This window comes from Cryptosporidium bovis (genome assembly GCF_009768925.1).
Source record: "Cryptosporidium bovis isolate 45015 chromosome Unknown contig_13, whole genome shotgun sequence".
Lineage (NCBI taxonomy): Eukaryota > Apicomplexa > Conoidasida > Eucoccidiorida > Cryptosporidiidae > Cryptosporidium > Cryptosporidium bovis.
In genome coordinates, this window is record NW_027125026.1 from 114,758 (window position 1) to 129,052 (window position 14,295).

Here is a 14,295-nt window from a genome sequence, read left to right on the forward strand (position 1 = left end):
AGAAGATACAAAACTAATTCGGATCCGAAATATATTGACCAAGATATATAACAATTGCTCGTAAAAACAAAAGTTATCCAACTTGAAGGCTATAATGTTGTCGTTTCTAATAAACACCTTGTCTTTAAGCTATTGAAAATATGGCAATTAACACCTTTTCAATTATCACTACTTCGCTACACAAATTCAAAGATCATATACTTTGTATGTATAAATAAAGAACGAGAAACGGATCTTTTCTTCCTTTCTGACTTATGGTTGCAATATTAAAATAGGCACTTAATTAAACAAAGAATTGGCGCCAGTTCTAATGCATTGGTAAACAAATCAAAAGTCGCTCTAGAAATATTCAAGTTAATCTGCAAACACATTCCTCCCATTTATGCTTCTCACTTTTTGAGGCGGAATTTGTTTATTTGTGGAGGAGATGGTGGAGTTTTGCGCTCACTGTTTCAATATACTTTTAATAAAGGAACAGGAGGAGAGGATGGTGTTCTACTGTCCAATGTGCCCATATATAAGAAAAATAAGAAATGAGCTGGTCAAAGTAACAGAATTCACTCCTAAAAAGGTGGAAGAGCCTTCAATAGATTTTAACGAGATTGCAAGTTCGAAAACTATGGGTAAGTTTTTTCTTTTGCTTTGTTGGACTTAACTTAAATAATAATAGCTGTTTGTCCGAAATGCTCTTTTTCAGAAGCGTACTTCTTCCAACTGCAAATAAGATCAGCAGATGAACCTATGACCAGTTTCTATACCTGTGTAAAATGTGAGTTCAAGTGGAAAGAAAATTAGCTGGGTAATTTTTCTTCTCGTCCATGAGAATGTCCCGAACTTAACGAATTATATTTTATTTATTATTGCATACTGGCTGGTGGACGACACTGAGGGTGGACCTAATAGAAACGCACTTTTAATGATATGGGACGGAGAGAGGGGGCGTTGTTTCAGACAAGATCCGACTTGACTTAAATTACTTGTTTCTCAATAATACACAAAGCACTATGTGATTCTTTTTTGAACAAAATCAACTGCTTTTATATAACATCCAAAAGCACATCCATGTTATTCCTGTTAAAAAGGGAACTTCCTAAAACATATACATGTTCTGCCGTGTTTTAGTTGGTGTTGCAATATAATTAAAAAATAGCGGTAGTGGAGGTAATATAAATGTCATTTATAGGCTTGTCATGTCTATTAGTTGGTGTGTGTTCTATTTCCTGCACATATTCCTTTCCCTTCGTGACTTTTCCAAAGATAGTATGTACACCATCTAGCCATGGACAGGGAACGGTCGTTATGAAAAATTGGCTCGAATTTGTGTTTGGACCCGCATTTGCCATGCTAAGCATAAAAGGTTGGTCGTGTTTAACATTTGGTGAGAATTCATCTTCAAAGTCTTTACCCCAAATTGAGCTCCCACCAGTTCCATCTCCAGTTGGATCCCCTGTTTGGATCATGAACCCTTTAATTACACGGTGAAATGTACAGTTGTCGTAGTACTTGTTAAAACAATGTACGGAAAAGTTTTCGCAAGCTTTTGGAGCTATATTTCCAAATAACTCCAAAGTGATATCTCCTTTTGTTGTATGAAGAATAACGTTTTTCGCGATTCTTTTACTTATCTGTCTTTTACTGTCCATAACAATTAGTTTTTGTCTTTCAATATCTTCCTCAGAGGGAATTTCGTTAAATATATCTCTTCTCAAATTAACTTGGCCATTCTCCAGCAAAGGAAGGTGTTTCGAGAATACATATATTCTATTTGAATCTAAAGATGAACATATAATAGCAGGATTAATATGTTTCGACTTTTCATTACCAGTTCTCTGGCTCTTGTTTAATACTTCATGAGTTTTGTCAATTGGACAGTGAATTTGTAAAAGACCTATTGATAAAAATCTCTTGCCACATTCCAATTTACCTATTATGGCGACTCTTTCATTCTTTAAAATATCGAAAACGCATATACCTAGAATACATGGGTATATTAAATATTTACAGGTTTCGTCAAAACATAGAGTTTGGTAATTTATTTCTTTTGTATTTTTGATATCATTTTCTACTTTAGAACGAACACCGAATTCAATGTGGTCTATTTTGTATTTCTTCGAATTTTTATTGCTATCGTTTTGCAGCACATTGTAAACAGATATATTTTCCTCTATAGTCCTTATGCACTTTCCCATTCTTACATTAAACACCCTTATTCTCATATCAGAACAATAAACTGCCAAAAGTTGTTCGTCCTCAGATACGGCCATTCCAAAGGAATAACACTTACTCTTTTGCAATTCAAACAAATCTGTTTCTATTTTATACCGAAAACTAATCCCATATTCGCACTCGCGTTCCCTTATTGCAGGCAACAATAAAGTATCTGGATCCCAAAACTCGAATCCTCCGCTAGTGTCACATGAAACTACTATATTGCTATTTTTCAAATAACACATTGATGCCAGTGTATTTTTGTGATTCGTATATTTTGGAATAGTTTTACCATCTTGATTGAATCCTTTATTTGGTGAATATATGAAAATATGGTTGCTCTCTAGGTCGGAAATTGCTATTTTAGGGTGCAATATATATCCACTACTACCTTCTTTTTTAAATGACTCAACAAAAATGCATTTACCTGGTTTAATCGACAAATTCACTATTGAAATCATATCAAAATTTACAACATTGTATAATTTATAGTTTTTTTCCTCAAAGGATATACTCACCAAAAATAATCCACAATCTGATATTGCTATATCAGATACCTCACTTTTGTGTGCCTGAAATCCCTTAACATACTCCAAATTTGTATTATTGACATTGAATTCAAACTTCCAAAATTTAATCACCCCGTCGATACTTGCTGTTACTACAAATCCCGTCTTTGAACTTGCTATCACGTGACTCACTTGTGCCTTATGCATCAAACTGTATTCGTAAAAATTTTTGTTTGGTAACCCTATTTTTTCTAGTAACACTTCGCATCCCTCTTCATTTAATTTATCCAATTTTTCTGTTTTACCACCAATTTTTGCTTCATGTCCGCATTCCTTCCCCTCCTCACTGAACTCCTCAATCATATTTTTTGTATCTGTGTCTCTAAAAATTGAACTCCTGTGTGAATCAGGTAGTGCAGGGCCAAAATCATCATCACTTTCATTCTCTCCTTTCTCCTCATTTTCCAACTGTCCCCTGAGATTTCCCAGGACACTTTTGTCAGTTTGTTCACCTTCTAGTCTCGGGATCTTGGAAATTCGGTTATCAGAATCAGTTGCTCTCTCTGTCAATTCAATAAAATCTGGACCAAACTCCTCCTCTTCCTCCTCCTCTTCAATGAAATTTGAGCGATCTTTCTCGTATTTCACCTTTTTATATTCCTCAGAATCATCTTTCCCATACAGAGTCATTTTAAAAGCCAACCTTTCTGTTTAAACACAAACAAGAAAAGAACGTCTGTGGTGTCAACGCTTAGTGCATTACTGTAGCTACAAAGCGACTAACTGGACAAAGCTGAAAAAAACCTGTTTTAATCTTTTACCTCGAACTTTGACCCAATCTTTAAACAGCTATTTGTAATCCCCAAATGCCCCTGAAATAATGCCATGTATGTTGGCGCCAAATGTCCCATATAGTAAATTGAAAAACAAAAAAGGCTTTAGTTGGTGTTTGGTTGAAAATAGATAATATCATATATAGATAAGGTAGAAGAAGAACAAAGTCAGACACATCTTTGGAGTACGAATAGCTTTGAATATTTTGTCAGTCGATTACAGATAAAACTCACAGGACTGTATGCTCACTCTGGAAATTATAGAGTTACGATTAATATAGGACGGTTTTTTCTTAAAGTTGCACATATTTTTTGAAACTAAACCTTTGTTGTTTTGTATTAAAAGAGCAGACGTCTCCACATACAGGGAGTGCGTTTTTTCCTTTTCTCCTTCGAAATTAATTAGCTTAATACTGTGAATTAAAATATAAGAAAAATGACAAACGAAAGCAATAATACCAGTGATGTAAATATGACCTATGATGATCAGAAACAAATAAACAGGTTTAGTTCACTTCTAGGAAGGAAGAATGAGTTAATGTCCGAATTGGAAAAACTGAAGGTAGGTTTTACTAAAAATATGTATTCCAATAACGTTTTTGGTATAAAAAACAACTTCTTTATTTGTTTTTATCACTATTGCAGGAGAGTTTGCAGACTCACAACGATGCACTAGAAGAAATTACACTATGCATGAATCCAGAAGGTTTATTGTAAGTTTAGATGGAATGTTTGTGAGCTTAATTAGGTTTTAATTGTTAACTGAAATTAAATCCATGTTTGATTTAATTAAACGACAAAATTACTTAGAATTCGTTTCGGGGAGTCTTATTATAGTGCTTCTGAAGAAGAAGCAACAGAAAGAATTGAACAACTGAAGATTCAAGTTCAGTCAAGTATTGACACTTTATCCGACGAACTTTCAACGGTGGAACAGGAAATGTCGTCCTTGAAGACTAGTTTGTATCTTAAATTCGGATCAAATATTAATTTGGACGAATAATTTTGCCTGCCATTTCCCTAACACTCCGACTTAAGTATCAATTAATTTGCTCTATATTCTCTTTCTGTCTCGTAATGGATCAAAGAAGAAAAAAAGGTATTAAATATAAATTTTATCTTATCCAATGTATCTTAAACCTATGATCGCTTTTTTGATATAGGTTACATTGCCCACTCCTTCACTCACATGTAACCGAACCTCTACCTATGCTTACTACCACTGGAATGTTCTGGCACCTGCATACACAAGTAGTTAATTACCAAACTTTGTTAGATGAGACCAAAAGGAAATAAAAAGAACTTTGGGTGTTTAATGCCATTGAAGGCAACCTGAACGCTCTGGTTAGCGAGATACTAAAGACCAATTTTGGGTGCAGTATTTCTTTCCTGTATTTTTTAAAGGACAAATGACGCCACCTTTGTGGGAATGCATATACTTTATAATGTAAGAAAACAAGTACCGGAATCAAGGTGTGTGGCGGCAAAGGTGCTTAGTGATTTAAATTGAACAGGTTGAATAATGCAAAATAATGAAGATAAAAAGACTTGGTGTTCTAGCTATAATCTCTATATTTGTGAGATCAATTGCTTTCTACACCATTAAACTTGGAATAGAGGAATACACAAATGGGTACTTTACGAAAATAGGGCTTGGTTACGCCGAATTTCTGGACTACTGTGCATTGAAAAGTTCCGGAATAAACTACTGTATGGCTAAGAATAATGACTTTCCAGCCTTAATTCTTTCGCTTCTCTCAGGAGCTTGTAATTGGATTCTAAAAACCAATGCTTATGGTGAAGAAGCTGGTGACTGCTACTATAGAGGAAAATTGTTTATGTTTAGTATAATAACAATAATGGAAATATTTCAGGGAATTATCATTTACAATTATCTTTGCAAAAGCTATTTCGAAATCCTGAAGTTTAATAATAAAATAGTTGGTAAAAGTACTTATGAAGATTACGCATTTTATTTGCTTGCATTTTATTGGTTAAACCCCGTATCTATATATTCATCTATAAGTCTATCAATAGTTTCTACTATTGAATTCACTATTTTATTGCTTATGATTTTGTTGTCTCTAAGATCTAGTTCAAAAAGAATGGTTTCCGCTTTGTTTGGATTTTTGATTTATATATCACCTAGAAAGTACATTTCACTGTTTCCTGTTTTGGTTTGCAGCAACTTTGAACAAAATGAATTTGATTTAAACCAAAAAATGGAGAAATATGGGATTATAAATCAGGGAAAAAAAGATGTTTTTGGTATAATTCATCGTATAAAGTGTTATTATGATGACCTAAAAAACAGCGTTGTATATATGATTAATATATACAATTTAAAGCTACTACTCAACTTCACTCTCTCGTTCTTGGTTACTTTAATTGTATTACACACATTTTCATGTTTTTTACTCGCAAAAATGGACCCTTTTGACTATTACTTGAGATTCATTTACTCTCATTTTTCTTTTACTGAAAACAGAGATCTTGCTCCCTATCTTAACTTTTATTGGTTCACAATGACAACTATTATGGAGAGATTTAAGTTTTACTTTCAATTAATTCTAAGTTCTTTCCTAGTTTTATATTCAGGTAACATTCTCATTGGATTTAAAGATGTTATATATAAAGCCTTAATTTCTCAGTTTTTTTTAATACATATTCTTGGTGAGAGTCCAAATTTGCTAAACTATATCGTAGTTCTTATGTTTATTTCCTTTGACTATTTTACACTTTTTGAAGCAAAGTTTGAATTCCTATTTTCAGCATCATTCTTAATTTGGTTCTTCACATTCTCACTTTCATTTCTTATTAGATCCACATGGATTACACAAAACAGACTAAATTCAAACATGTTTTACTTCATAACTTTTTCTGGGAACGTGGCATTTATACTTATTATTGGAGAGTGGAACAAAAATATATTCAATTGTCTTGTTAAGGAACGTAAATTCAATTCAATTATATCTAAAGAATGCTCCAAAACCAACTATAAAGGCAAAACTGAATAATTGCAGGTAACTTAAGAGAATAAACATTCATAAATACTAATATTGAGCCTATCTTTAATTAATATTTGCAAAACATAAAACAGAAAGTCGTTTATATACTTAATGTTCTTAACTTTACACTTATTTCATATTTAAAAAAACAATGAAACGAAGTTACTTTAAGGATCGAATACTAATAATTAAATAGAATGCTTTATTAACTAAGCTCCAAACAATTATCATACCTCCTCTAATTACATTTTTAAACCTACATTTTACTATCCTCTCTGTTCAATTTACTCTATTAATTTATCCTTTTTTTGTATTTTATTCTAGTATGGTTTTGAAAATACTTGATTCCAACTTCCGAAATTATGATAATTGGTTTCTATCAACTAATAACAAAAAAAAAATCTGTTTATACTATCTACAACTCGAAGTAGATAGTATATGTTATCAACTACTTCCAAATTGTACCTTCACTCAATTCTCAAATTAATTAATTAATTATAAATACTCTCGGCACCTTAAATATCATCTAACTCGGCCAGTAAAATAAATATAATGACGCTTTATTCAGAGTTATATCTCCAAATAATATCATCTACTAAGTTAACATTATTATAAAGATTCAATATTTCCATTAAAAAGATAAGCCAAAAAAACGTTACTATGATAAGTCATAAGATTTACTCATTTTGATTCATTCCACTCTCTGGATCAACATCATAGTCGTCAATGTGTTCGAGATCTTGAGAATTAATGTTGTGATCAACTTCTGATTCCTGATCACCTTCATAACCATTAGAGCTGCCTTGCATATTCATGTCTCTCATTGGTGGGTCCACCATTTGTGAATCAGCGTCATCATGAACGTCATTAAATGCAATAGTTTCATTCTTTTGTTGATTACGACGGCTGTTATGATGTCTCCTATGACCAGATCCTGAATGCTTCTTCTTATCATTATTAATTATATCTACCATAGACATTGTTCTACTCGTAATAACAAGTAAAAATGATGTAATGCTAAATAAATTAATGTCGCATTCAAAGAATATTGAACCAAATACGAAGAATAGTGCAACAGAAACAATCTCAGAAAATCTCCATGGAGCCTGCTGTCCAAGTGTAACTAATTTGTTGGCGATAATATTTTTAACAAATGGAATAGTACCAACGGTAAATAAACACCCTATTGAAAGAAGATATTCAGTAAAACCTCTTGAATACAATGAATAGAAAAATTCTGGTTCAAAAATAACAGTTGCAAAGAAGAGTGCAAATACACCGCAGAATACCTGAACATTATATAATTTATTCGCATCCCTTTCAGTTATATGTAGTGCTTTCTCCAAACATACTGCTCTGAAGATTGCTGATGAAATTGCATATAATATAGAAAGTCCCAATAATGTTGGTGGAACCAAATTTGTATCTAAACAAGCCACTATATAGGACAATGCAGTTATTGTTACTGTTCTAACTGATAATAAGTTTCTTTGATCACAGAATAAATATCTAAATATATGATGTAATACAACTGCTAACGCCAATATTGATGGGTATACTGCTATTACTGGTGTTGATTTAAGCAATACGTTTGCTATTGTAAACATAAGCAAGTAAACTCCAACTGGAACTAAATATTCGCTGAATTTGCTCTGAATTTCATCCTTCACCTTTCTCAAATCACAACCTCCCAATACATATGCTAAAATCATTCCGACCAATAACTGAGAAAATGTAACTCCTATAGGGAATGGAATTACATCCAAAAGCAAACGGTACATAATGAACATGTTACACAAAGTGATAAATATAAACAAACCACTCAGGGAAAGTATTGCGCTGTTCTCATATTTTTCCCTGAGAATTGATAATAAACTTTCTGAATTCTGGTTATCCATCTTTATGCTCCAATTGTAAAAAAATTCTAAGCTATTGTTTAATTTTAATCTCCTTTTGTACTAAATTAACCCTTATACGTATCTCAAAAAGAAGAGAATTATCAGGATGCCTTTCTTCAAAACAACTCGCTATCGTTTCTCACTTCTTTGTATACGCTTGTATGTTGTTACATATGAATGTTTCCTGTATCTCCTCTTTACCGTGTATATTCCCTTCAAATTGCTTTTTTTAGTCTTACTCTATTCAAAGCAAATATGTGGAATATTTTGTATTTTCTTTTTTTTTCTTATCTGAATCAAAATTATCATTAAAATATGGACATAAGCATCTCTATATTTAATTTAATATTTATATATATGTAATAGACACACCCATATGCTTACACAATTTATTTCATATATTTTTAGTCTACCCCATTAAACTACTTCTTCCCACTTAAAGCCATGTATTTTCCCTTTCATGCCTTTTTTTTGTGTGGTCAAAACGTCATACTTATTATATGTCTCGCACACTTATTTATTATTACTATCTATTTATTATATACTATACTTATTGGTATGAGACGTGAACATATGTCTCAAATCTACATGGGACCCCAGAATTACTATCTAACAATAAAGGCCTTTGAGAATTCATTACTGTAGTTGTTTTGTTTTGTTTTCTTAGTATTTTATAGGAAATAATTTTAAAAATTTAGAGAGGAAAAATGAGAGCACACACTTCAGGGTTAAGGGCGAATAGAGATTTTTGTTGTCAATCTGTCTATATATGCTTTTTCTCACATCTAGTTGACTATTTAGCACGTTTATATAAGTATCAGCAAGGTCACATATCCATTTCTAACTATATTTTTCTGATCTACTCATTGTATGTTTTTTCACGGTAACATATGCACACCTATATTCCTTGTGAATAAGCACATCTGGCGGCTGCATTCCGGATCTAGAGTGTGCTCCCATCTGAGAGTTTTGGCGGGGAAATCCAAAAGAAAACAAATATGTGAATACATGCGTATTTGGGAGAAGTTTTACTTTGGAAGAGTATGATGCAAGCGAAACGATATTTTGATTGATTTGACTAATGTTGATATCCAACGAAATATGGTGAAGACAGTGATATATGTGTGTGCACTGAGTCTAACTTTATTAATTGATAGTAAGTAGACTTTTTTTTTGCAGCTTGGCAATTCCTCTCAATACGGGGGTAAGGGGTGCGTGCTTTTCCCCAAGGGGTGTTGTAGTTACTAATTTTCGAATACAAATCGAGGCTCAACTAAAAACTGGTAGTACCCTGAAGAAATGAAACGAGATTGTAGAAAGATAGTAAACAAAAATGTGCGTTAAATGTATTAATTTATAAGACTAGTACATATAAACTCCCTGAAGGTCATCTTAGTTAATTTAACTACTCTGGAGAACATTTGTGACATTTATAGCGATAAAAAAATTGGCGGTTAAACGCGATTAATTTAAAGCATTAAGTTAGATGTTAAAAAGAAATTGTGAAGTGAAACCACCATTCTTTCGTATATATTTGCTTTAACTGTTCTCATAAGAGATAAGAACAGTAGGATTTATCCTTCTCTTTATTTTAGATGTAGTATTGTTATCTTTGGTGTTGTTACCATAAATATGGTGATCATTGTTATCTTCTGAACTAATTAAGTTTACCTTGGAGTTGGCATTTTCAACATCCCGGTATACTCCCTCCTCTGCTCCGCACTCTTTTTCTTCCCTCTCCTTCTCTCTTTTGGTGCTAGTAGTGCTTAAGTTTGATTGTAGAAGAGTGTGTGGGCCGTGAACCTCTGTGTTCTCACCATCACAGTGACCTTTTGATTGAGGGGATGTTGTATCGGTGTTAACTTTTGTGATAACTGGACCCTCTAAAACCTGACCAAGCTCGCCATTTTCAAAAAACACAATAGTAATGTATCCATCTGAAGAAGCAACTGCTAATGTGTGCCCATCACTGCTCCAGGAGGCGTCGTTCATACCCTGAAAATGGAGACCTCTAATAGCAACAATTGGATGAATATGCTGAGTGTCATAAATGTAAATAGTGCCAGCCAATGTTATGACAGAAAAAATATACCTCGGCATTATTTCATTTGTTTTTGTTTTGTTTGAAAAAATCCAGCTATCTTGGTTATCTGGAGGAACTATTCTGTAACTCGAGAAAAAATTTTGTTGATTCGAGGATAAACCGTTTTTGTCTTTTTCATCGTTTTTACTGAGAGGTAAAAATGCAACTTGATTGAATCTAATGGATGATGTTGTACCGTCCGGGGAAGGTAGCACTGCTGCCGGATAGGAATATTCGTTTCTTAAAAAAACATATGAAACAGGCATTAGTATCTGATTACTGCTTCCAATATCCTTTGAACTTCCATCTGTACCCACATCTTTTCTATTTTCACCTGACTTACTAATTAAATATTGTCCCGTAGGTACAACAAGTATTTCTCCATTTGGAGACCAATCCAACCTTCTAAAAAAAGTAGTAGTCGCAGACTCGGCCAGAAACAGACATCTTCTTTTTTGGCCCCCACTATTAGAGTTATTGCTATTGCTAAGTCTAACGTTATTCGGAGTAGCACAGTCGCCTATTACCAAATCTTGGTTCTCCAAATTCTCCATCTCCAATTGCATTTGTTTGTTCTTAAAGTTGCTTTCTAATGTCTCGTACTTTATTGTATGGTGCAATTTCCATGACTTTATGTCAGATTTGATGCCTTTGTCTTCGTTTTTGCTCAAATTTTGATTTGGGATATCATCAACCTCCATGTTTACATCATTATCTGTGGCTGAATAATTCTTAATAGTATTCGAATTCGTTCCTGTCACAGTTGTGTCCCGTTCAACAATGTCAATAGCTTGGTTTACAGTATTTTCAGTTGCTCCTTCACAAATTTCCGTATCCCCTTTAGCTTTCTCCACATCTTCTTTCACCTTTTTTTCATCAATAACTCCCGAAGTTGATTCCGTTTCAATATCTTTCTTTTGATTTAATTTTGACACCAATCCTGTCTTCTTTTTAGTTTTCGCCGTCTTACTCCTCCAAAGACGAACTGTTTGATCAGAACTTTGAGAAGCAATAAACTGGTCTTTTGGATCCCAACTCACACCCATAACTATGTGAGAATGACCATCCAATTGACGCAAAAGTTTTCCTGTGTAAACATTCCAAATCGTAACCCTATCATCCTCCGTTCCAACAACCACTTTACAGTCGTCAGGCGACCAACTTAAAGACATTACAGGTGCCATACATCGCATTACTGTTATTCTTTTCCAATATTCTGGAAATCCCAAAACATCCTCAGGATTTTGGCCAAAAACTACCTGTTGCTTTTCACTCGTTGGCCTCCAAATACATAGTGAGTCATCTTGACCACCAGAAGCTAATAGTTCACCCGTTGATGAAAAACGAACGCAGTTTACCTCCTTCTCGTGTCCAAATAATCTAGATAGTATTTTTAATTTCCATTCTGCCTCCCTTATTATTTCCCATATATGTATGAACTCATCCGCTCCTGCTGTAGCCAACCTAGAAGTTCCAGGTTGAAAGTCTAAGGAATATACCCTATCCGCAAATTTGCTATCCTTTGAATGCCATATTATTTGTGGGGTTTCAACCTTCATTTTTGAGTTAACCAGCAACAGAAAAAAAATGATTCAGGAAATATACTGGTAGATGTCAAGGTATCCTCACTTATACTTATTTATTATTACACTACAACTATATTTAGTCTTCTACAATCGCTCTTTATATTGATGCTTAAAAGCAATGCTTAATCTGCGTTTATATTCCTTTACTTGCTCAAGAAGCTATTACTACCCCGTTTCAGTACGTATCGCACTATCTATTCACAACAAAGAGGAAGTTATGCGCTAAGCCACCTTTGTATTTGTCTCTCTCAATCTTAAACTAATTTGTAAAATAACTTATCATTATAAAACAAAAACCCATATATTTTAAACGATAACCTATATGTTTCTCCACCTGTTTTTGTATATTAAAATGCAACCCACTTGTATTCAACTATGTGTGTTAACCTATAAATTATCGTATTATTTAAATATTTTATTCATACAAGTTTTCGCTTATAGCAACAGTATTTTGTGTTTTATACACTTAATCATATACGGTACCCAAGTAATTTATTTTTCCGCCATAATTTAAATTATTTATTTGATAACCAGCCGGCGCCATAATATATTTTACATACATGGAAATAGAATATGCATGCAAACTAATTCAAAAATAACAATCACAAAAAATCAAGTAACACTTAAACTAACTCAGAATTGTGATAGAAGGAGTGGGTCTCTAACTACGGTATAGGTAATTGAGGTAAACTCTTCTAAACAAATAGAGTTTTTGGCAATTACGTGAAAAGTTGGTACCTTTGGTATATATTTAATAACATCAATAACCTGCTTAATCGTTTTTTCAGAAGAAACCTCCCAAATACGGCTTTCGTAAGGCGGGCCTGGTTCATAGTAAACTAGTAAATTGTCCCAATTATACTTTTCTAAAGTATCCCAAGGAAGATGTCTGTCATTTGGAAACATTACCTTCAAATGATCTTTTATTTGTGAGTTTTCTGCTGCTTCACAAATAAACTCGCACAACATTGGTTCATCCAACAAAACGAGTATTGGATAAACTAACAATTCATTCTCACCCTTATTAATGCATTTTATTTCATTATTATATGTGTGAATTACGTCATATATTGGGTCTGTCAAAAAATATCCTCTATCAACTAGAACACTGTTAACGTTTCTAACTCCACTCTTCTCCATGTATATTTTTTTGTCCTCTTCTTCTTTCCTTCTTTGCTCCCTTCTTTTTTCTATTTCAGATAATCTCTCGTCTAAGGTCGACTTTAAATGCAACAATTCCTTGTTGTCCTTATCATATTTAAGACCATGAACCGCAAAGTTAAGTGCCTGTTTGTATAACTGCATTTTAATAGATGCCTTGCATCCTCTATAAGCCGCCTTTACATTGCATGGATTCTCCTTCAAAGATGCCCTACAATCATCCACACACTTAACGTAACACCTCATTAATAAGTAAACATGAGCTCTATTTGAGTACAATAACGAATTTACCTCTTTATTGCTACTTTTCTGCTCTATTCCTTTTGTATATGCTATTATGGCATCCTTATATCTAACCTTCCCATCTTGAAAATATTCATTACCCACTATCCTGAACTGCTCCGCCAAACTTTCTGGGGTCTCATCATCGTAAATAAGTGCCTGAAGTGCCTGTATATGAGGATTATTCGGGTCCAAAACATCCTCACCCATAAACAACGGAAACTCCTCCCCTTTATACTTTTCCTCTAACCTCTTTACTGCTTCTGGATTAACTTCCCAGTCCAAATCCTCATCAATATTAGCATTACCATCTACTAATGAAACATCTGTCTCTCTATCATTCATATTTTCTAGTCTTTTCTCCTCCCTTTCTCTATTTTCAATATTTTCATGTATATTGTCAATTCTTTCCATTTCTAAACTTCTGTTGTTTTCTTTCGAAATCATATCTCTATATTAGCAACACCCTATCGCTATTTCATATCTGTCTGTCCCTTATTTAATGATATAATATAATACGCCTCCTTTATCTTCTCTATTTCTGCTCCAAACCTCAATTATCACATACTCTAGACAAAGGAAGAGTTATCAAAACAAAACAAGAACGGAAAGCCAAAAATAAAGGAAAAAAGTTTAACAAATAATAATTAAATATAAGATATTGTCCACCTTTACTTTTTGTTTTAATTTCTGATCATTTGACCCTTAATTCAAAAAAAAATGGCGC

At 33.3% G+C, this 14,295-nt stretch overlaps 7 protein-coding genes across 7 annotated transcripts; 3 read left to right on the forward strand and 4 right to left on the reverse strand.

The window, feature by feature from the left end:
- Positions 1 to 427: 427 nt before the first annotated feature.
- Positions 428 to 795, forward strand: FG379_000580 (uncharacterized protein; the record flags this gene model as incomplete). The annotated part of the gene is made up of 2 exons (XM_067325991.1): positions 428 to 623; positions 671 to 795. 2 exons carry the CDS (start codon positions 428 to 430, stop codon positions 793 to 795), a joined length of 321 nt encoding a protein of 106 aa, XP_067183433.1.
- A 344-nt stretch (positions 796 to 1,139) lies between these two features.
- Positions 1,140 to 3,407, reverse strand: FG379_000581 (cyclin cyclophilin like peptidyl-prolyl cis-trans isomerase fused to WD40 repeats at the N-terminus; the record flags this gene model as incomplete). The annotated part of the gene is made up of 1 exon (XM_067325992.1): positions 1,140 to 3,407. One exon carries the CDS (start codon positions 3,405 to 3,407, stop codon positions 1,140 to 1,142), a length of 2,268 nt encoding a protein of 755 aa, XP_067183434.1.
- A 579-nt stretch (positions 3,408 to 3,986) lies between these two features.
- On the forward strand, positions 3,987 to 4,553 carry FG379_000582 (uncharacterized protein; the record flags this gene model as incomplete). The annotated part of the gene is made up of 3 exons (XM_067325993.1): positions 3,987 to 4,112; positions 4,196 to 4,263; positions 4,361 to 4,553. 3 exons carry the CDS (start codon positions 3,987 to 3,989, stop codon positions 4,551 to 4,553), a joined length of 387 nt encoding a protein of 128 aa, XP_067183435.1.
- A 529-nt stretch (positions 4,554 to 5,082) lies between these two features.
- Positions 5,083 to 6,567, forward strand: FG379_000583 (uncharacterized protein; the record flags this gene model as incomplete). Its single annotated transcript, XM_067325994.1, has 1 exon — positions 5,083 to 6,567. The coding sequence occupies one exon, from the start codon at positions 5,083 to 5,085 to the stop codon at positions 6,565 to 6,567; it is 1,485 nt and encodes a 494-aa protein (XP_067183436.1).
- A 668-nt stretch (positions 6,568 to 7,235) lies between these two features.
- FG379_000584 (uncharacterized protein) lies at positions 7,236 to 8,456 on the reverse strand (the record flags this gene model as incomplete). The annotated part of the gene is made up of 1 exon (XM_067325995.1): positions 7,236 to 8,456. The coding sequence occupies one exon, from the start codon at positions 8,454 to 8,456 to the stop codon at positions 7,236 to 7,238; it is 1,221 nt and encodes a 406-aa protein (XP_067183437.1).
- Positions 8,457 to 9,995: 1,539 nt separating this feature from the next.
- On the reverse strand, positions 9,996 to 12,098 carry FG379_000585 (uncharacterized protein; the record flags this gene model as incomplete). The annotated part of the gene is made up of 1 exon (XM_067325996.1): positions 9,996 to 12,098. The coding sequence occupies one exon, from the start codon at positions 12,096 to 12,098 to the stop codon at positions 9,996 to 9,998; it is 2,103 nt and encodes a 700-aa protein (XP_067183438.1).
- A 660-nt stretch (positions 12,099 to 12,758) lies between these two features.
- Positions 12,759 to 14,015, reverse strand: FG379_000587 (uncharacterized protein; the record flags this gene model as incomplete). Its single annotated transcript, XM_067325998.1, has 1 exon — positions 12,759 to 14,015. The coding sequence occupies one exon, from the start codon at positions 14,013 to 14,015 to the stop codon at positions 12,759 to 12,761; it is 1,257 nt and encodes a 418-aa protein (XP_067183440.1).
- Positions 14,016 to 14,295: the final 280 nt, after the last annotated feature.